This window comes from Dermacentor variabilis, chromosome 5 (genome assembly GCF_050947875.1).
Source record: "Dermacentor variabilis isolate Ectoservices chromosome 5, ASM5094787v1, whole genome shotgun sequence".
Classification (NCBI taxonomy): Eukaryota; Metazoa; Arthropoda; class Arachnida; order Ixodida; family Ixodidae; genus Dermacentor; species Dermacentor variabilis.
In genome coordinates this window covers 109329101-109350322 of record NC_134572.1, presented here as the reverse complement: position 1 = coordinate 109350322, position 21222 = coordinate 109329101, and the positions used below count along the sequence as shown (strand labels likewise).

Sequence of the window (21222 nt, the reverse complement as noted above, 5' to 3'; positions counted from 1 at the left end):
AATATTTGCCAAAAGCTCCTCCCCCCATTTTCACTGAGTTTGCCTTTGCATTGTGTTCGCAAAATACAGTAACATTCCCCCCTTCAGGCACCAATCAGCCCGATCTGTTGAAAATAAATACTCAACATATTTCTCGCGCATCAACATATTGGAAAATAACAGCAAAACAGTAAATATCAAAATTTTTTCCACTAGTTTTATCATGTCCATAGCTTACAACTTCACATATAAACCCCCAAATATTTTGAACAAAGAATAGAATCCCCTCTTTCAATTGTAGTGCGTCCAGATTACAGTTGAGCATTTAAAAAACTTGCCATATACTAATCATTAATGATAAACATACATCTACGAGACCCATACCAGCTAACGCCAGATGTTTGTCAATGGCAAATGGTATAACTGGTATCACCATGATGGGTGCATAAGTTTATCTGCCATCCGAGCACTAAAAACATGGAAACACAAATTGGCCATTAAAGAGCACGAAGGAGAACTCACAGCAGGCTTTTGGGACAACTTCTGGATGGTCTCCTTCAGGCTATCATTTTCTGTCATCACATTCACAACCCTCAAGGCAAACTAGGAGGGAGAAGAAAAAAAAAAACCCCTTCAGCACAGTTCACCACTGAACACCCAGGCATTGCACACTGCACATCAATTTTCAATCACATTTTTAACTGTGAAAGACAGGTTTCTGTTTCACATTGTTCAAAGGAGGCAATAGTAAGGAATATCCAACTAGATCGGTCGAGTGAACTTTGCGCGGACTAGTTAATCGTCAATCAATGAAGTGCTAGTATTACATTGCAACCAAAAGCAACGACTTAACCTGACCATTTCTGGGAACGCTCATTCCACTAAAATGGCCAGAAAATGCTAAAGCACTGTAAAATAACTGGCATCACACTGGCATCATCATAGCTTGGCAAGGAAGTTAAAGAGAACTTTGTGCTTGATTTCCTCTATTAATAAAAGGAACATAATTCTCATGTCAAAGGAACACGAATTGAATTTTAAAGAAAGGAACATTTGTTCCACCACTAACTCTTTCTGTACCGTGCCCGTTGGGCATCATAAGCCCGCTAACTATGGTTTGAAACGCCGGTTTCGAGATTTTCCGCGCCACTCACAGACACACTGCCCTATCGGACGTGAAGGAGGAGAACTATTTTTTTGTTTCCTAAGCAGTTCATCTTTTTCTCTCAGGCAGTGATCTTTGACTGTGCTCCGAAGTTTTTGCGCTCGTCGAAGTAGAAAGCAAAAAATGCCGCCCACTATGGATGATATGAAACGCGGCTTTTGAGACTTTCCGGGCCATTCATGGGCACTCGGCACCATAGGACGTGAAGGAGGAGAACTATATTTTTGTTTTCTAAGCAGTTCGCTTTTTTCCCACCAGGCGTTGATTTTTGAACGCACTCCAAACTTTGGTGATCGTCAAAGCAGGAATAAAGAAATGGCCACTTCCGGGAGCAGTGCGTGTGCTTCGAAATATCGCAGATCTTGCAATTCCGCTGCGTTAGTGGCTGACTGTATCCACGGATCGAGCAGCAGCGAGTCTGAGGATGCTACCTTTTCGTCGGTCTCAGAGTCAAAGTCAGACAACAACGCAAGCCAGCCCGGAACATCGACGGCCGTAGCCTGGCAAGCCAAACTGTAGGGCTTGCACTTAAATTTTTGTAGTGGAATACCTGTTCAAAGAAAATTTGGATTTTTTCGGAGGTAGTGCCAATTAGACGGCAGCACATTTTGTATATATCATAATTTTTTGTACATTTTTCTTAGTAGATACAATCGTGTCTTTACAAGCTTTGTTCAATTTTATCCCACAATCTTGATTTTGGCAATTTATATCTTTCTTATGACATCTCATTAATAAAACTTTTGTCTGAAAAGTGCATTCACTCTGCCTTTTGTTTAAGTATTACATAAAATATTGAGTGCGGTAATTCCTTCAGAGAAAAAACATCTGGCATAACTTACAAAAACCACCTATTTTCTCCATGGTAGGGAAAGAGTTAAGCAATGCAAAAAAAACAGCAAATAAATATTCATGTGTTTTGAGAGAATGCACTTTCACTTAAGATACATCCTGCACCATGCTGAGCAAGTTGTGGTAGCCAACAGCATTCAAAGAACTGCAGGCTTCGCGCTTTCTTGTGGGTTAACAAGAGCTGTCAGACAGTACAGTAGAACCTTGTCGATCCGTTTTAAAAATGAAAACGTGAGAAAAAGTGTACTATCCAGGAAACTGTATGATCCGAATTCACGAGAAAATTGAAGAATAACAACAGAGCAAGAAAGGTTTGAGATGCGAGGGGATTTATTTTTTACTAAGCATATCTGAAATCTTTTGCTGGTGTAGTACCTGACCTTGAGAAAGGAGAAGTTCCTTTTACATGCACTGCAGAAATGTTTCAGCATTTCTGTTGTCCTTGGCACAAAAGAAGCTGCGCAACACATCTAGTATGGAGAGGACTTTGGTGAAAGTAGTCAGCGGACGAAGGCAATTGTCCTCGTCGTTGTTTTCAGATAATTGTGCTTCGCCACCTGTTATCGGTTCAACAATCTCTTCCATGCTTTGTAGCTCGCACGTGAGGATATTGTCATCAACCGCAACGAAATTTTCAAGCACGCCAATGCAGCGGAACTCCGCCTCTGTTTCATCTTCAAGAGTGTCGTCGATAACTCTGGGCTGTACTTCTGCTGCGTTGCGCCGAAAACCTCACTTTTTAAAGCAGTTTTTTACCATTTCGTGATTTATGTCCTCCCAAAACTGGCTCAGATAATGCATTGCATCCAACAGTGATAGCTCCCAGGATCCTCACCCATGGACATGCGAGCAAGTAAGTGATGCACAATGCACTTCCTATAGATGTGTTTCACATTTTTTATAACACCTGCATCCAGCAGTTGCAACTGGCTAGTCGTGTTTACTGGAAGAAAAACAACGAGCAGATTACGGAGGAACGTGTTTATTTGGATGAGCCTTGCAAATGTCCACAAACAACACACCTTCACATCCTTTGCACCCTTTCTATCAAGGTACTGAAGGAACTTTTCGAAGACATCACATGACATCCACGGTTTTGTGTTGTGCTTGTAAACACAAGGGAGGCAAGCGATGCTATACAAGCACGTAAGTTTCTTTGCCTTTCCGATCATCCATGGCTTCATCATGTCGCTACCATCTTCGTTACAGCAAAGGAGTATCGTAACGCGATCTTTGCTGATCTTACCACCGTGACAGGATTCTCCCTTCATGCTTAGGGACTTCCTGGGCCGAGCCCTGAAGAACAGGCCAAGGTCATCTGAATCGCACACATCGCGCGGGTCATAAGCATTGAAAGCACCCGGGAACAGTGCAATCCAGTTCCCAAGATCAAGCGGGTTCGCGCTTGCTGCTTCTCTGTTTATCTGTCAATAGCTAATGCCATGTCTTTTATGAAAACAATTGATCCAGCCATTCAACCAGGTAAAGTCATCTATTCCCACAACGTCAGCAATTTCCAGTGCTTTTTCCCGAAGAATGCTGCCATCAAAGTTTACACTGGGAGCCCACACCTGCCTGAACCACTTGAGCAGTACTCTTCACTTCAAGTTCTCCATGTCTTGCTCCATGGGCTTGCTTTCTCCCAGCACGAAACACTAAGATATTCACTTTGATTTCCATGCGTTATGACACGATCGCATTAACAGTTGACGCCGGCAAGCTAAGCTCACTGGCTTTGTCAACCCGCTTTTTTTTTCTGGTTCTGGTCGATGACTGCAAGTATATTAAGCTTTTCCCTGATGGTCAAAGGTTTGCACTTCCTCAATGCCATGACCGTAGCTCTCAAACACACTAATGCAAGCAGAGCCTCTGCAATGAATGCGACATGCGACGTCCCACGAGATTCATCAATAAAGCCCAAGAACGTGCCGGCATTGCCACGTGACACAAGCAGTCGAGTACTGCGGCAAAACTACCATTGCGGGCGGCTGCCTCAAGGAGTGGAGCCACGTGGCACGACAGCCTTTTCTTGTTTACGTGGGATGTGGTGTCCGAAAAACTTACCATGCGATCACAGTTTGGCGATATAGAGAACATTAGTGCAATAAGGCATGGTTTCCAGAAAAGTAGTATGCGGTAAAAAAGCAGCATAACTGTATTGGGTCACATTTCGTGCACTTGATCGCCAACGTTGGTGCCAGAAAATGTGCGAAACAGGAACGTATCAACGAGGTTCTACTGTACATCAATCTTTAATGCCCCTTGTGCCCCTAAAACCCATTGATAACAAAGCTACCTAAGCTTGCTTGCATGATCATTACACTGCAGATGACAGTAAGACCAACACACGACAGTGCGCGCCTATGGTGAAAATTCTGTGAGGTGGGTAGTTCCAATTCCATGGGATTTTTCAACTGTGTATTGCTCTGTCCGGCCATACCGTATAACCCACTGACGATGCACCCCCTTCGCAAGCTGCACCGGATCGTTTTGTGCCTCCACAATGTTGACAGCCATTTTTTAATTAAGTAACACAGCTAGATATAAATGACATTTGTTCTGACATTCCATAAATTCCGAATTGCCAAGATGACTGACGTATACTAAAAATGACCACACCTTTTTGCAACAAACTACATGCTTTAACAAACAAGGCCATTATTGAGTTCAACACTAATTTCCTATGATAGTTGTCGATATTGTTCTTGCTTTTGAAAACCAAGGCTTCCCCATTCAACAAGAGGCTGTTTAAATCTATCAAGAAAATGTGCAAGACTGTGGTGCTACACATAATGTTATAAATACATTTGCTAGTCAAAACTTAGTCATATTTGAACAAACATTTGCTGAAAAATTTTTGTTGCAAAGTGGTTTACAATCATTATTTTACCATCATAAATAAGAAAAAAAGAGCCACTGAGCTACATGCAACAGAGAATGTCATTCTACAGTACCTGCTACATTTAGGTGAAAACCTTATAGTGGAACCCCAATTATAAGACTTTCTCGGGACCACGAAAAAGCATCGTAAAATGCAGGCGTCGTAAAATCCGAATATAAATTATGCCAATAAAAATACTACTTATTTCGCACGACGGATTTACGAGAAACTTCAATGTAAACTACTAACATACTCTGCAGGGCTTGGAAACCCAAATTACCGAAAAAGTAAATGCGATAAGAATTAATGCTGCAGCACAGGTACCAATCACGATTTATTCAAACGAACCTTTTTGGCACTCCACTGCCCACTGCCGCGATTCCCGCCAGCCGGCGCGAACATTAAAAAAAGTCGGTAAGTTTCTTTTGGACCTTGTTTGATCTGTGAACCAAGAGCTTTCGCTCGAGTTGGGCAAGGCCCACAAGGAGGTCCTCTACAGCGTCACGTGAACAGATGAAGTTCCGGATGCCGTCTATTTGCCGTAGCACCTCGGCGAACGTGGCGGGCACAGGCACAGCATCTGTGGCATTGTTGTTGTTTTTGTCCGATGTCGCAGCGGTGTCGGCACTAGGCAAAGCCTCCTCAACGGCGTCATCCAGTGACACTTCACCACAGATTGCAACGTTGTCGTCGGCCTCCACGTACTCGGCGAAGGTCGTGGTGAGGTTTAAAGGCTTGAAATCATTGTCGGCGAAGCCTGCATCGGCCTCGAGCGGCATCGAGGTTGTTGCGTCCCTAGCAGAGGAGACAGTCTCTTGCTTAAAGCCACAGTGCTTGAACGAGTTAGTGACCGTGCTTCGCGACACTGCGTTCCATGAACTGGCAATAATATGCATGGTGTCGAGCACACTGATATTTTTTTTGACTCGCTGTGCTCTATAGTCGCTCCATGAACTGGCAATAATATGCATGGTGTCGAGCACACTGATATTTTTTTTGACTCACTGTGCTCTATAGTCGCCAACCGACACTGCACTAACCACTTCCGGTACCCTTGCTTGACACACTTACTGATGCCGAAGATTTGGGTATCTTACGGTCCCGGGCAATGCTGGCTTTTGTGGCTCCATGCCACTTTTCCGCTTCCTCGATAATATTCAGCTTATCGCCGAGCGACAGAACTGTCCACTTTCGAGACATCGTGCGTCGCGTTGCTCCACACAACTCAAAACCTCCGCTGAACGCTGGGCACTAGGATTACGACGAAGAACACATGCAATAAACCTGGGCCTCTCCGCGCTATCTTGTTGGCGATCTGCTGCTGGGAAACTGGAAGGAGAGAAACGCTTCCCTGGCCCGAGGAGAGGCGACGCCGCCGAGAAGAGAGGGAGAAAGTGATTGTGGAGAAGAAAAAGCGCTATTTCAGCACAGCGAACATCGCAGGCGGCTGCTGGTGGGAGAGAGAGAAAGGAACACGCTTCGCAAGGGTCATCGTGAGGGTCCCGTGCTTTGTGAGGGTCATCGTATAACGCGGTTCAGACGTAAAATTGCGTCGGATAACCGGAGTTTTTAATGCATTGCTTCTATGGGGACTTTGCCGGGACTGCGCTAATCCGTTGTAAAACCCGGGTCGTCGCAAAACCCGGGGACGTATAACCGGGCTTCCACTGTATTAAGTTCTCACTCCTGCATCTCAGATCAGTGAATATGAAAGACTCTAAACCAGCCTCTTTGATGTTCATCAACCCATCATAAGCCACTGCTATCCAAAACAACAGGAAAACACAAAAGTGAACTTTACATAAAAACATTTTGTGTTGTTCCTCTAAATGTGGTTACCACAACTATCGACATAAATTGACATATAAAAGGAAAAGAAAAAATGTGGGGACTGCTTCTGTGCAATATGTTGTGCTTGGTTATGGCACAACTGCATAGTCTGTGGTTAAACATGCCATACCTTAAACATTTTCAGCAGCATTTCGGAATAACACCAACGTTGAAAAACAAAGTGAATGCTTAACACAAAGGTACAGTCACGGACAATTAAAATGCAAATATGGTGGGGCTGACTAGAATGCGTTCTTTCATTTCTGATTTTGCCAATACATGCAACATCAACATAATTTCTCCTTGTACGCTTGGGCTGTGACATCCACACCATCTCTGGTGAGTGGATAATTAGTGGTCTAAGAGTGTGATCTGAAGTAATTACTTGCAAAAGGTGTTCCACATTATAATTCCTTGTTACCACTTCCCTTGTTTAGGATTCTACATCTTTAATTACAGCAGAACCTCGTTTATGCATTCTTCAAGAAGCCACAGAAAAACAGCGTAAAAGTGGGGAAGGCACATCACCACAGCAATGTCAGAAACAGTTCTGAATGGCTGCCAGTACAGCTTTCAGACATCTTGTCACTTGTACTGTGACTGGAGCCGGCGCAGGCACACATGTATAATTAAGGAACACATACTATGTTCCGCGACAGTGACTCCTTTCTACTCTTCGTATGCTTCACTGCAATAGTTTGCACATGCTTTACTGCATAACACAGCTGTATAGAGGTGAAGCTGACATTAGAAAACCAGCAAGAACCACAACTGTGCTAAGAAACTTATTGGGACTGATGATGGTGATGGTATCTGAGGTTCTTTTAACGGGCACCCACTGCACGACACACAGGCGTTTTTGCATTTCACCCCCACAGAAATGCGACCGCTGCAGTTGGATTTTGATCCCGCACCCTCAGACCTAGCGACACAACACGATAGTCACTACACCACCATAGCGGGCTTGGATGCAACTCTGTTGCATACGAGATCCGAGAGTACATGTGCATCCTTCGTCTCACCTTAGCTCTGCTTTCCTGCAAGCTCTTGATTTCACTGCGAAGCAAGGTTTTTGTGCTTTCCTGTGCACAGAGCTGTTCCTGAACATTATCCAGTGCCTCTTGTTGCAGCTTGTAGTCACCCTATGCAAGACAACAGTCAATGGTGATGTTTTACATAGAGCAATCTGTTAAAAAGCAAAATAAGCTTCAAGGAAAGCACTGAGAGAATATATTGTTTCACTTTTATATGTATCAATTCTTTTCTGCCAATGAAGGTTCAAGCTCTCCATGCGCTATAAAATATACTGGCAATGGTCAGACCGCCCTAGATAATTTACTACAGTACTTGTTTCTATGAAACAGTTTAAGTTTCTGTACCTAGGAGGTAGACGATACCGATACGATTATGATACACTGGCTTGCTCTGTTCCTGCAATTGCCGCAGCTGCCAGGTGCTAGCACAGTCATAATAAATCTGCGCAACACTCCCGTTAATTTTGAAGACAATGTCTTCTTTGGCGAGTTACTGCCAATTTTCCATATCAGATATGTCCGTTTCCAGCTTCTTTCATAGATCATGTTACTGCACACTCCCTCCCACCCCCCTCTCTCCGCCTACACCTGCTAGCATGTGCTTGATCAGGTTACAAACGGGGAGGGCAACAGAAGTCACACAGACTACCCTAATGCGACAGTGTTGTGCACGGTGACTCCACCTTCAGGACACAGCACCAAGGAAACTTCAGTAGATCGGGGAAGCGCCACGGAATGAGAACAGCGCTCACACGCTACTCGCCTTCGCAGTGCCATGCTGCGCCCGAAAAAAATTGCTGAATGAAACAGACCTTGAATTATACGGTTCGTGCACTCCATTCTCACCCAAGAAGATAATGTCTTTCATGGGCCTCAACTATACTTCATTTCACAAGCTGTTTGCAGCGCTGTGAAAGGTAGGGGCCGCTTAGCCAATCAGGATGGAGCGCATCAGAAAATTGTGTTCCTACACGCCTGTCATCCCGTGAATAATGACAGGTGGCTCCATCTATGTTAAAAGAAATGTATTAATATTTAGCTTGTTTATTTTTGTAGCAGGTGGCACTGGCGTCATGTTGATCTTTTTTTTTTTGGACGGGCGATGCCCATTCCAATGGTACTGGCCCCATTTCTTTTTCTACACATAAGCAGCCAAAATTAATCCGGAGACCAGCTTCCTTGTCCGCTCACCGCCTTTTCCACCACAACGCTTCTTCGGTGATAACACTCTGCCCGCCTTCTCAGTCTCCGTTGTCCACTGGTAGAGCGTTCGCTCACTCCCCTGGGTGAGTTCCCCAGTCCTCTTGATAAGCGAATTCAAGCTTTAACTGCCTCTGCACTCGACGTGAAGCCCTTCAAGAACGTTTAAAGCTATCTGCTTCGCCAGCTTGGGGAAACAGCGCACATTCGATGGATGGCACAGAGGGGACACAACCGAATCGGGCGAGGGCATGTTACCGAAAGACAGCACATCACCCCCTTGTAACAGGCCTCCGAGGAGCTGTGTTCGTGCGGGTCATTGCTATCAGTTTCACACTCATTGAAAGTGCTCCCTACACTTTAACACTGTCATTCCAAACTGCTTAAAATTTGTGTTTAATGTTTTAAATGTAGTCTTAAACTGCTCAAATATTTGACGGACTATTTGCTGTGCTCCTGCAGCCCTGATTGGCTAAGAGGCCCCTACCTTCCACAGCGCTGCAACCTGCTTGTGAAACGAAACATATATGTTGAATCGCCCTTCAACTTTTTTTTTTTTTATGGGCAATGTCACTATACAACAGCCTTCGTGATACACGATGTCACAATAATGTTCATGATACCGGGTTCAACATTTCAGGGCCAATTTAAATATACCAAGTTTGAAAATCTTTTAGGCATTTCCAAAAATTTGCACTTGCCAAGTGCTATCCTTTATATGCGAGAAGTTGTTGCACAGCTTCTAGAATTGCGTGAAATTATGTGTCAGTACTGCTTTCAATATGTGCAATATAACGGAAGACACAATACAAACAATCTTAGCATGTGACCCCAGCACAATCTCGGGGTCACATGCAAGTTGTGCTATGCTGCACGGCTACACCCAGTGGTGCAAAAAATTTGTGCATTTATGTGCCCTTCTCTCTTTTTCTACGGTGCGCCGCACAGGCAGCCGCAGCTAGGCCTGGCCTCAGAGACCTTCGGGCACAATCTCGGGGGTCACGCCCAGACCATGCATTCCCTCCTCCCTCTCCCTGTGACGCGACGCGTGGCCTAGCAGCTGGGCGTGGCCTCAGAGATCGCATTGGCATCGGTGCAATCTCAGAGGCCACAAGCTGGCCGAGCCAAGCCGGTGTGGGGAAGTTTGCTTGCCTCCTTGATAACACAGCGGAGTGCTGTGTTTTGTGTCATGTGCTGATAGACCGCAACGAGCCAAGTGTAAAGTGGGAGCGAAAGACCATCACAGTGCAGTGGAACAGACGGCAGCTATCTAAAGGCTGTCGCGTCAGGTGCTAACTTACATGTCACACACGCCAAAGATTCTTTTGTTACTTTATTCAAATTTCATTGCATTCGTGGCCGTATAGCGGTTCCGTGGGCTGCAAAGCTGTCTTCTTATTTCCATTTTACAATTGTGCAGCCAACTGGGCATATATTGCAATAAATGGTAATAATGGATATAACAAGGTAACCCATAAAACAAAGTAATTTCGGCTCCCCCTTCACCTTCGTTATGAGAAGGCTCGAGTGTACATGTACTTTTATTCCATTTCTTTCACAGTCCTTTGGCAGGGTGTGGAGGGCCGTTTGCATCAACTTTGGATTACCCAACGGTAATTACCCATCCAGCCGCCAATGTTGGCCAGGAGGTTGGACAACGGTTGTAAATAAGTAATGGATATAACAAAATAATTTCAGCTTCTTCTTCTGAGTTATAGCAAGGTTTTACTGTAGCACTAAGCATTATAAAGTCCGCATGTTCGTGTTACTATAAAAATTTGATTGGCGACTACTGTATAGGCTCTTCCCTACTGTTCTTTTTTTTAACATCTTAATTTATGGCTTGAACCTGCCAAGACGAATGAATTTCCTTCCTTCCTTTAACTTCAGTAGCCAATGTACCTACTTCAATAACTCTGCTCAATGACTGCAACATGGAGTTGTTTAAAATATGGCATTCAATCAGGTGAAAAAAATTCATTATCACAAAATTAAAGCTCAGGATACCCAACTGTGTAATCGGTGCCTTAGCCTGTGAGATATAGCAGATACAGATATAGCACAGATGTGCAGATATAGCAGGAAAAAATAAACTGCTATTAATGAACCCCTAAATATTAGTTATCTTAATTTAAATGGAGGGACAATCAATCAATCAATCAATCAATCATTCCCTTTGGATAGGAGGAGTACGAGACTAAAAGCTTAAGCAGCTTGACGAGGTCCCGACCCAGTTACAGTTGGCAGAACAGCAGGATGACAGTCAGTTGTGCACGAAGAGTTCAAACAGATCAATGAATATTACACAACATTGAGTAACACAAAATTTTGTAAGAAAGCGCAAAACAATAGAACCCATTTGCAGAGGCTTGAAATGGCATGAACATGAAAAGCAGCGATCGACAAGAAGAGGGACAAAAAATTCGAAAGGATGTACTACGTATTCCCAAAAATAAACGGACTGAGCAAAGCGTTTAATGAAACAATTTTGATTACACGAAGGATCAAGATCTTGATGGTTTCATAAGTTTAGAATGGAAGGTAGCTTGTAGGACAAAGACTGTTCATCATAAGTAGTTCTAGGGGTGGGTGCAGTCCACATTTCTTTGTGCCTAGTTGGACAAACCCTTGTGTTTGCTTTTAATTTAGCAAGATTAATTATGGTATCGGTACCATACTTTACAGAAGCTTTAAAACACAACATCAGCCTATAATTATATAAACAAGAACAATGGAAGAATTTCGTACTTTGTAAAAAGAAGTTTTGCTGAAGCATAATCTCGATTAGGGAGCAGCTCTACCCTTCACTAAGCATATTCAAGAAGCAGGTAGGAAGCCGGGGCAAATTTGTGAAAGCAGGAAGTTACCAGCTCATACCATAAGTGCCTCATGCTCTGCTCTGAGGGTAGTCAGATTCTTGGCAGATGCGTCCAACAGCTTTCTCGTACAAGACAGTGCTGTTTCTTTCACTTCCATGTCTTGCTTGTGCTTTGCTTCCACCTCACTGAGAGCTCTCTGCGAGAACCAACACAAGCGTAAATCTGAGAATGCACCCAGCCAATATTCACAGTGTTCCACATTTCTGCAAGAATCCTGATTTGTCAATCACCTACACTTCCGTTCTGATGAGCAATTTTAATTTTGGCCACTGATGTGAGATAGTGGCACAGAAAATAGAATTCAGCTTTCACACAAGCCCAAATGCAGCATGTACCCAACTCCTGTGAAAGGCGTTGCATGTTTATCCTGAGCACTTCTGAAGATGAAAAATGAATGTGGTAAAGCTAGACAGGGTATCCCAGCTAAGTGGGCCAAGTTTTTAAAAAGTTGCACAATGTAGGAGGCCAAGACTATGGCAGAATTGTTCACAGCTCGCTTGCACAACCTGGAGAAATTTTTCGTTCGAATCAAATTGTTAAGCAGTTTAAGCATTGTTAAGTAGCAAGTTTCTTTATACATTCACTTTTTGGTGTAGATTTGCTGAGGGTGTTAGCAGTTTTCTTTCTTTATGCAGAGGACTTTCCTACTGTTCATCTATCTTTCCCACAATGCAGTTGGACAATGTTCAATTTAACAGTTACGCCCACAGTTATCTTAGGTGGAAAATGTTAATGTGGTAATAGTGGCAAAATCACATGGGACTGTGAAACTACTAAAACAAACATTTTGCATGGACTCTTGTTTAAAATACCACAAGAGCTGCCACCAGTTGGACAAAAGTGCAATGAAGAGAAGGAGAAGCTCACTTGCACACTTAAAAAGGGTCTGCAGCAGAGTGGCTGTCTGTAACTACACTTCACCTTTTATACTATCACATTTACTAGAGCAATTGTGAAGTGCTCCATTCACAGATAAACAATGACCAACAATGGCGAGCCAACAGGATCTCGAAAATGTTGCCAAAAAAAAAAAAAACTAATGCACAGTAATGACCAAAATTTATTAACATTGTGGATATAACACTATAGGATATGAATGGCATCCTATATAAATGGCGAATGTGGCTGTGTTTTATTCGAAAAGTATCTGATATACGATTCAATTCACGTCTGGCACAAACCAATTCATATTCAATCCTGTCCCAAACATTAATATTCCTACACCCCTAGTTAAAAGGGAAAGGACAGTGCTTTGAGGACCTTTCAAGAACTGCATTGGTAACGTTAGTTCATCTAGCAATGGTACCACCTTACCATGTACTCTGCATTCTTGGCTGCTATGCCTTGCTTGAGCTCCCAGACAAGAGCCTCATTTAGCTGGTTGACCTCGCGTTCCATAGCCCTCTCCCGCCTCTCTTCTCGGAGTTGCTTCTCAGCTTGGCTCAGCTTGGCCTGGCATCCCTGCAAGCCAACACAAAATTTGCATTCTAAGTGGCAGAAGGAGGCGACCGATAAGGATGAAGCTAAAAGAAATTGTCAAAAAAGCTTTGCAGAGCTGTAATTTACGATGAATCTGCGGGCCATCAACTGCGACAGTGTGAACATCCCCAAAAAACCACTGCTGCCCAATATGTTCTGTGCTGCCACTGTCTGATTTGGAAGCGATGTGCATAGAGAAATGCCTGCAAGTGTAGCCGAAGAGCCTGCAAAAAAAAAGAAAGCAACAGCTCTGACCCCACAGAGAGCAAGAAACATTTTGTGCCCGTCAAGTGCCAGCGGCGCAATCTTGGCCTGGCTTGCATCGCCATGCTCACACACAGAGACCAAGGAAAGCATGCAGTTTTCCAAGTGCTTCGATGCTGAGCTTGGCGAGCGGACTTGTCGCAGCACCCCATGCCAGCTGTGGCATCTAGCTGCGCAGCGCACGGCCTCCAAGACCGGAATTGACCCTCAAAATTCCCATAATGCCCTCGGCGTCACAGTCGGCACTGACTTTTCTAAAGCTATCCATTGGCTCAAAATTTATGTGAACATATTTAGTTTAGTTTAGGATGCAATCTGCAAAAAAGCAGTGTCTCAGATTTTTTGTTTAGTAATATCAATGACTCCTGCATAATTCAAAAACCCTTGGAGGACTCTTTTTCTGGATGTCAACTTCAAAGTTTCACAACTCCTGTTCTAAGGGTAGATAGAGTAATAAGGCTGGTCTTATTGGATTCTTTGAATCATGCACAAGCCATAGATAAATTGTTTAGTAAAATCTGAGGAAGTGATCTTTTTTGTAAATATCTCCGTAAAACGTAATAAAGGAATTGCATAGAATTAGAACCAATCGGCGTATAGAAAAGAAAACCTTATATAGTATTTGGAACATTTAGCATCATAACAAATTATTCTAAGAACCAGCTCCCCCTTAACAATGTACAACATCAGCACTTCTTAAGCCCTACGAGAAAAAATGGCTGGCATGATGCTTAACACGGACATATATAAATAAAATGTTGACGCTCAGATTTTCACTTCAAATCTAAGGTGCTATGAGTGCTCGAAATACTAATCGAGGGGTTTCTGTGGCAGCCTTATACTCTGTCCAGGGACGAAGCATGCACTCAAAGTCGCAGTGCACTGTAAGCATATGTATACTCCATTTCATAATTAGCACACAGCACTATAGAAGCTACTCCTTGGCGCATTTCGCAGTGCAACTGTTTATGACCCGTAAAGCTTTTTTGCGGAACTGCTTCACATATTGCAATTATAACTTGTGGCCGTAAGATTAGATCAAATCACATTTGTACATATTTGTCCTCCAGCCATAATGCGACATACTTTGTGTTTAAGAGTGCAATTGATGCGCCATGGCTATGTATTAATTATGTCATATTTTGAGAGACAAAAATATGAGACTTTATGTTAAATGGCATTACATGACGCATACCTATGTCTTTCTTTCATGTGCAATGCACTACTTTTTTGTAGGGAACATGAGCAGTGAGAAAAGTCTCTCTAGCCTTAGTAACATTGCCCGCTATCTATGAAACGGAGTACCGGTAGAATCATCACTTACCCGAAAGTGCTTCCGGTAGGCAGTGAGATCACGAAGTTCTTTCACGCTCAGCACAAACAGCTCGTCAGTATTGTCACATTCAGTGAAAGAGAAGCTCTCACTAACAGCAACAGCAATTCCTTCATGCAGAAAACGTGCCACATAATCGCTCTCGGGCTTGAGTCTGTGATCTGCAGGAACGAAGGGAGAGCATTACTGTCTACTGCTCAAACAAATTTCTAAAGTACATGCGAATTATGGAAAAAATAGTATCTTTTTTCTTCATTTTCATACTAACACCACAAATGAAGGAAATAATGCCTATTCATGTATTTAAGCAAAATCTAAAATTATTTTTATTATATAATTAACTGTTGCATTCTATTAAATTATTTTCACTGAGCGTTTCACATTGATTCTGAAGCTAGCCACTGAAATATTCTTATGCTCTTATTGCCAACATTTTGATTTTAGTATTTACTATTTGTTCTTTATATTAATTTTTTATTGTCTTACTATAGGAAGTCTTGCCTGCAGTTTGCATACCAGGGACCTCTTTCTGCATATTCTACTATGTATCACTACTGTTGCACTTACAATAAATATTGATTGATTGAAAATTATGTGGTAAGGACCTGCGAGCAGCTTGCCAGAGCTAGTGCCATGAGCATTTTGTTTTCCTTTGAACTTTCCAGTTTATTCAGCCCAATTAATATTCCCATTCTTTTGGGAGACGTCCTTGCAGCATGAGATTTTATTGCATCATAACTGCACACACCTGTATTGTGCAAGACGTTCTTGAAGCATCAAGTCTTTCTTACATAATTATTGTGGCAGCCTCTCAAGACAAGGCTGTCTTTATTCAGATTGTATGCAATGTAGTGCTCTATGCAGCGCCACCTGTAGCAAGTTCCAGAATTACCATGGTGGCCAGTACAGGCATGATTTCGCTGAAATAAATAGTGTGCCTGCCTACGTGACCCTAAAAACAGCAGCAGGTATTTTAGAACAACAATCCTTTTCAAAAAATAAATAAATAAATAAATAAACATGATGCACTTTAAAATGTTGCCAGATGACTGATGGATGCCAAGCTGCATGAGTTTCAGAGAATGCAAGCAACAAAGATATTAGTTAAACTAGATGACTGGAAGAAACAAGAGGCAATGGCAATCACCCAGTTCAAACCAAAAAAAAAAAAACTTTTTTTTTTTTTTTGCACAGGCAGTGCTTATCATCTGCGTTAGTAGAGCAACCACCCCAGAAAGGTCCTGGGTTCTAATCCCAGCCCAGGACGAATTGTTCCTCAATTGCAAAGCTTTCATTCCAAGAAACCCGTATGGGTTTTTTGTAGTTTCGTGCTACATTTGGCCAGATGACATTTTTTTTTTCATGAACCTTCCTCCACCTTGCAGAATTCTGCAGAACTGATTAGCCAAGTTATTAGATTATTCATAAAATCCCATGTTAGGAGATAATGGACAATGTTGCTGGCTGTGCTTATCAGAGAGATCATTTTGACCCAAAGTCACAAGAAATTTTTCGAATGCCAGATAGTGCCTAGCAAAAGTGCACAGACTGCAGCACATGCTTCAAGAGCTTTGTCAATGGGTGCACTGCGACTGCCGAAACAGTGTTCGGTGCTCTCTCTGTCTCTTTGCATCTCTGCACTTTTTGACAAGTTACTGCGACGTTAAGCTAGATTCACGCAATGGATGTGACCGCGGATGAATCAATCACATGACATGCAACGTGTATCAGTTCACTTCACAAATAACACTCACAACCTGCGATCACAGTTTGGACAAGCAACTCTATTCTTGCTCGGACAGCACAGACACAACATAGCTGGAAATCCGAACAGTGATTTGGCTTTCCACCGTATCATGAAGCACGTCAAGCACATTGAGGGAGCACCACGAGAATAGGTGATGTTCCGAGAGCTCAAATTGCGATTTGCTCCATCATGTTAATACAGCTTTAGAGTGTCGTAGACATGTTAACTTATCGTAGCACTCCGCACGCATCAAATCTTTGTGTACCTGCATACCTGTCACAAATAAAATAGTTGAGTGTACTACCCATGTTATTCTTCATGTTTCATTCAATGTTCTCGTCTTCTTTAAGTGGTAAATATGTCACGCTCTCTCTCCATCGTTTCAGTGTGTGTGTGCAGCTAAACTGAGCAACGCAGCACACTCATAGGTAATAAAGGATGTCTGTGCACAGTATAACATTTTGCAATGCAAGCGCACCACCGTCAAGAGCAGAACAATGCAGTTCGGCACCACTTCCATAGTTCCTAGAATTTCACTCTATCTTATCTTATTTTCTCTATCTTATCTTATCATTTTCAAGAGGCTTCAGCCCTGCTTTGTAACATCACCACTCAAAGTGCACCGGCCTTGTGTAACAAGAGGTTGTGGTGGTATGAGACAGAGAAACAGAGTACCTTTCTGTTTAAAATTATCAGTATCAAATCTGCACGAGCCATAATGTGATAGCAAGCTTCACAGCTACAGCACTTACTGCAGTTACATGATTTTAAGGCACCTTCGATTTTTACGCCCACTTCTCAGCCACAAATGAAAAATGCAATGCCACGAATTGTAACATGCAGTCACGGTTTCACAATTAAGAAAATGAAAAATAAAATACCTCTAATTGTCCAATTACCAGATTTCCGTGGTAAGAGCAATAGCAATTTATTCTCTATTGGAGAAGTATATTTATTGCTTCTGAGACACAACAGCACACAGCACCTCATCTTCAGTGCTCTTAGTGGAAGCTCAGGTATTGCATTTCTTAAACGTGTTCTGGATCATAGTAGCCTAATAAAGTTGCAAGTTGGACACAAACAATGCCACAGCTCCAAATTTAGAGACGTGTGTATTAGATCACAGTAATCTTTTTATGCAAATGATGATAGGTTGTCATTACAGTATTCTATCATGCACGTAATTTTAAATTTCTCCACAACAATGTGTAGGTTAAATATGTCGAGTGCAGTGTCTGTAACAGCCTTGTTTAAAAGGAATCTCACCTTGAGAGATGAATATGTTAAAGGTGTCAGGAACAGCTTGCTGGACCCACTTGTCAAAAGGGATCAGTGTGGCTTGTTTCATTGACTCTGCCGTGCAAACCTCGATGAAACAGCTGCTTGGTATGTAGGGACCCGAGATGTGCAATTCAAGCTCCAGTTCCTCCCAGGTGGCAAAGGTACGTCTAGCAGGAGCACTAAAGTAAGCTCCGACGTCTGCCAGTGAAAATCCATCTGTCCCACTGTAAGTGCTCTGTGATTGCTGGTTGCTGCTGTTTTGGTCGACGGTGGTCTCCGCGGTCGGAGTTTCCATTGCTTTCAACTGCCTGCAAACACTGAAACAAATATTGTGTTTGTAAACACGGCAAACTTGGGCAAAGTGAAAGGAAAGGGCTCAGGTAAACATCTGACTCGATCGTCAAACAGGCACCATGCGCCGGCCAGAGGATGCTGCGACTCTCATTTATCACAACAGACGGCTGCACACCGAGCTTATCCCAGTCAAAAGCCCGTCAAAAGTTGTGCTGAGCGCTCGAGCGCGTTCCTTGAGTCGCGACGAGCTTTCCAAGGCGTCATTGCAAATCGACATTCATCAGCATCATCAGCAGCAGCCTGGTTACGCCCACTGAAGGGCAAAGGCCTCTCCCACACTTCTCCAACTACCCCGGTCATGTACTAATTGTGGCCATGTTGTCCCTGCAAACTTCTTAATCTCATCTGCCCACCTAACTTTCTGCCGCCCCCTGCTACGCTTCCCTTCCCTTGGAATCCAGTCCGTAACCCTTAATGACCATCGGTTATCTTCTCTCCTCATTACATGTCCTGCCCATGCCCCCCCCCCCCTTTTCATGTTCTTGATTTCAACTAAGATGTCATTAATGCGCGTTTGTTCCCTCACCCAATCTGCTCTTTTCTTGTCCCTTAACGTTACACCTATCATTATTCTTTCCATAGCTCGTTGCGTCGTCCTCAATTTAAGTAGAACCCTTTTCGTAAGCCTCCAGGTTTCTGCCCCGTACGTGAGTACTGGTAAGACACACCTGTTATACACTTTTCTCTTGAGGGATAATGGCAAACTGCTGTTCATTATCCGAGAATGCCTGCTTAACGCACCCCAGCCCATTCTTATTCTTCTGATTATTTCACTCTCATGATCCGGATCAGCAGTCACTACCTGTCCTAAGTAGATGTATTTCGTTACCACTTCCAGTGCCCTGCTACCTATCGTAAACTGCTGTTCCTTTCCGAAACTGTTAAACATTACTTTAGTTTTCTGCAGATTAATTTTTAGTCCCACCCTTCTGCTTTGCCTATCCAGGTCAGTGAGCATGCATTGCAGTTGGTCCCCTGAGTTACTAAGCAAGGCAATATCATCAGCGAAGCATAAGTTACTAAGGTATTCTCCATTTACTCTTATCCCCAATTCTTCCCAATCCAGGTCTCTGAATACCTCCTGTAAACACACTGTGAATAGCATTGGAGAGATCGTATCTCCCTGCCTGACATCTTTCTTTATTGGGATTTTTTTGCTTTCTTTAAGGAGGACTACGGTGGCTGTGGAGCCGCTACAGATATTGTGCAGTATTTTTACATATGGCTTGTCTACACCCTGATTTTGTAATGCCTCCATGACTGCTGAGGTTTCGATTGAATCAAACGCTTTCTCGTAATCAATGAAAGCTATATATAAGGGTTGGTTATATTCCGTACATTTCTCTATAACCTGATTGATAGTGTGAATATGGTCTATTGTCGAGTAGCCCTTACGGAATCTTGCCTGGTCCTTTGGTTGACGGAACTCTAAGGTGTTCCTGATTATATTCGCAATTACCTTAGTAAATACTTTGTAGACATTGCGTCTTTCCAATTTCACTTTCTCCGCTCGCTATGGCGCCTGCTCAGGCACTGTTGCACACTGTGTAAAAGGTTATCGCCATAAAGCAATTTAATATGGGGATCTGACTGTGGTAAGCTTCAGCGCAAGGTGTCTATAGGATCAAGGCAGAAAGCTGGGCTAGTTGGTGTGTCATCATTAATCAAAAGACTAGCGCATATAACAGGGACACAGACAGAGAAGACAACAGGACGAGCGCACATCCTGTTGTCTTCTCTGTCTGTATCCCTGTTATTTGCGCTAGTCTTTTGATTAATGATGTCTATAGGATCAGCTGTCGACAGCCGACATAGCTAACTTATCACGTCGCACTCTCTCGCACATGATAAGGGTTGATATAAAAGTCACTCAGTAGACGAAGTGTGCAGCGCATTCCATCCGAGAGCAAGTTCTCCGACAAAAAAGGGTGCTACAGGAAGTAAACCGCAGCGCGACTAGGCATGACAGATCTGATAAAAATGCCTCTCTGGCCCCTTATTTGCGAACGCGCAAGCACAAGCGTAAAAGTAATCAAGACGCACTGTCTGTCTTTCAGCTTGAGAAATAACCTCAACGCTGTTTAGATGAAAGACAATGAAAGTTTACCAATCCACGACCTAGTTCCCGACGCAAAATGCGCTGCTAAGAGCACCTGTAGCAGCACTGAGCGTGGCTCGTTTGTCAAGGGTCGTTCTCCAAATCGTAAGCTCCCCAACAGACGGACATCTGCGCAGATACAATTTGCCAATGACGTCTCGCGAGACGCAATTATCTTATCGACTTGAGCTTATTCAGTCCTCACGGAGGTCTCCTCTCGTTCCAGGTAACGCAACCGTCAACGCGGAAGTAGGCAAGGTTATCCCAAGCCCTCCATGACACGAGCGCATTTAGGCTCAGGTAAACAAATATTCAATTCGCAAAGCAGAGCGCGTGTAATTATTTGTGTTTCTCAAGCAATTCATTTTTCAATGCGGAAGCAAACGACGTCATGCAGATTACAAACAGTGAGAGTGGAATATGTCTATGCAACGTTGGGCGACAGTGCTTATCGTTTTCATGTTAAATAATAAAGAACCACAGAAAGCTCGGCAAATCCTTAGTCACTAAGGGTGAGTCATCGTTGCAATGTCTGGCAGGAAAAAGCAATAAAAAGCAAAAACATCTTACCAGACGCAGGGTACGATACGAAACAGCGATGCACGGAATGGAATGACGAATCCACCAGTCACAACATCACGTGACAATGTCTTTTTCTAAGATGTTACTTTCTATATTGCAGATCGTTAAAAAACAGTTATAAAAGATTACTGCGCCCTGCATAGCGACCTTTTTATAACAATTGTAATATTTCATTTGCCCTTGCGTGAGCTAAAAATTACTGATGACGTGTTTTGACGCACGCGTGTGAGGCGCGAAGTTTGTATTGGTTTGAAATGGATGGCC

At 43.2% G+C, this 21222-nt stretch overlaps 1 protein-coding gene across 1 annotated transcript in view; it reads right to left on the bottom strand.

The window, feature by feature from the left end:
* The window catches only part of LOC142583031 (uncharacterized), a 42883-nt gene extending 21869 nt beyond the window's left edge, over positions 1 to 21014 (bottom strand). The window contains exons 1-7 of the mRNA XM_075693274.1: positions 20947 to 21014; positions 17910 to 18241; positions 14888 to 15057; positions 13135 to 13281; positions 11819 to 11956; positions 7730 to 7849; positions 502 to 582 (exon numbers count right to left, since the gene is read on the bottom strand). Coding sequence (XP_075549389.1) covers positions 502 to 582; positions 7730 to 7849; positions 11819 to 11956; positions 13135 to 13281; positions 14888 to 15057; positions 17910 to 18219 — 966 coding nt within the window. The 5' untranslated portion in view covers positions 18220 to 18241; positions 20947 to 21014. The remainder of the gene's footprint in view (positions 1 to 501; positions 583 to 7729; positions 7850 to 11818; positions 11957 to 13134; positions 13282 to 14887; positions 15058 to 17909; positions 18242 to 20946) is intronic.
* Positions 21015 to 21222: the final 208 nt, after the last annotated feature.